The sequence below is a fragment of the Aptenodytes forsteri genome, unplaced genomic scaffold (genome assembly GCF_000699145.1).
Source record: "Aptenodytes forsteri isolate BGI_AS27 unplaced genomic scaffold, ASM69914v1 Scaffold466, whole genome shotgun sequence".
NCBI classification, from domain to species: domain Eukaryota; kingdom Metazoa; phylum Chordata; class Aves; order Sphenisciformes; family Spheniscidae; genus Aptenodytes; species Aptenodytes forsteri.
This window is the reverse complement of record NW_008795119.1, coordinates 42,540-43,442: the sequence shown is the minus strand read 5'-3', so window position 1 is coordinate 43,442 and position 903 is coordinate 42,540. Positions and strand designations below refer to the sequence as shown.

General features: G+C 69.1%; 1 protein-coding gene across 1 annotated transcript in view; it reads left to right on the top strand.

Annotated features, from left to right (window-relative positions):
• Window positions 1-891, top strand: part of CDK5 (cyclin dependent kinase 5) — a gene marked incomplete at its 5' end in the record, with an annotated part of 1,307 nt that extends 416 nt beyond the window's left edge. The window contains 4 exons of the mRNA XM_019471487.1: window positions 1-65; window positions 332-406; window positions 508-604; window positions 710-891. The exon at window positions 1-65 is cut by the window's left edge and continues 29 nt beyond it. Coding sequence (XP_019327032.1) covers window positions 1-65; window positions 332-406; window positions 508-604; window positions 710-891 — 419 coding nt within the window. The remainder of the gene's footprint in view (window positions 66-331; window positions 407-507; window positions 605-709) is intronic.
• Between the last annotated feature and the right edge of the window lie 12 nt (window positions 892-903).

Below are 903 nucleotides of genomic sequence, written 5' to 3'. Positions count from 1 at the left end.
CCTTCTGCCACAGCCGCAACGTCCTGCACCGAGACCTCAAACCCCAGAACCTGCTCATTAACAGGGTGAGAGCCGGGGAGCGGGCGACGGCCGGGGCTGCGTTGCCGGCCTGAGGCGCCCTGGCTGAGCCGGGCGGGGGGTTACGCCGGGGAGCAGGCGGCTGTCTGTCCACAGCTTGCGGCTCCGTCTCTCCCTTGTGTTTCTGGTCAATGGGAAAGGGCGAAGGGTCCGGAGCAGCGGCTGCCGCCCGGGCCCGGCCCCGAGGTGTGGGGCGGGCAGCAGGACAGGGCGTCTCCTGCGAAGTCCTGCTGACACGGTGCTTTCACTGCAGAACGGGGAACTCAAACTGGCTGACTTCGGCCTGGCCCGGGCCTTCGGCATCCCCGTGCGCTGTTACTCGGCGGAGGTGAGCTGGGAGGTCTGCGCTTTCACTGGAGGCCTTCTGGATGGGGGCTTGGCTGTCCCGTCCCCCGGCGGGCTGAGCGTCTCCCCCATCCCTCTGCGCAGGTCGTCACACTGTGGTATCGGCCCCCAGACGTGCTCTTTGGCGCCAAGCTCTACTCCACCTCCATCGACATGTGGTCAGCCGGCTGCATCTTCGCAGGGAGTGCCACGGGGGCTGCCGGCACAGGGGGCTGCCAGCGCGGGGGCTGCCAGCACGGGGGCTGCTGGGGCTGGGGCCATGGGGCTCATTCCCTCTCTTCCCTAGAGCTGGCCAACGCGGGGCGGCCCCTGTTCCCGGGGAACGACGTGGATGACCAGCTGAAAAGGATTTTCCGATATCCTTCTGGTGCCGTGCGGGGCCTGCGGCGGGAGGGGGGCTGCCCCCCTCTCCTGGGCAGGGGAGCGGGAGGGGGCTCTGCCCATGTTAGGTGGGGGTGGGCTGGGTGACGGGTGGCTCCA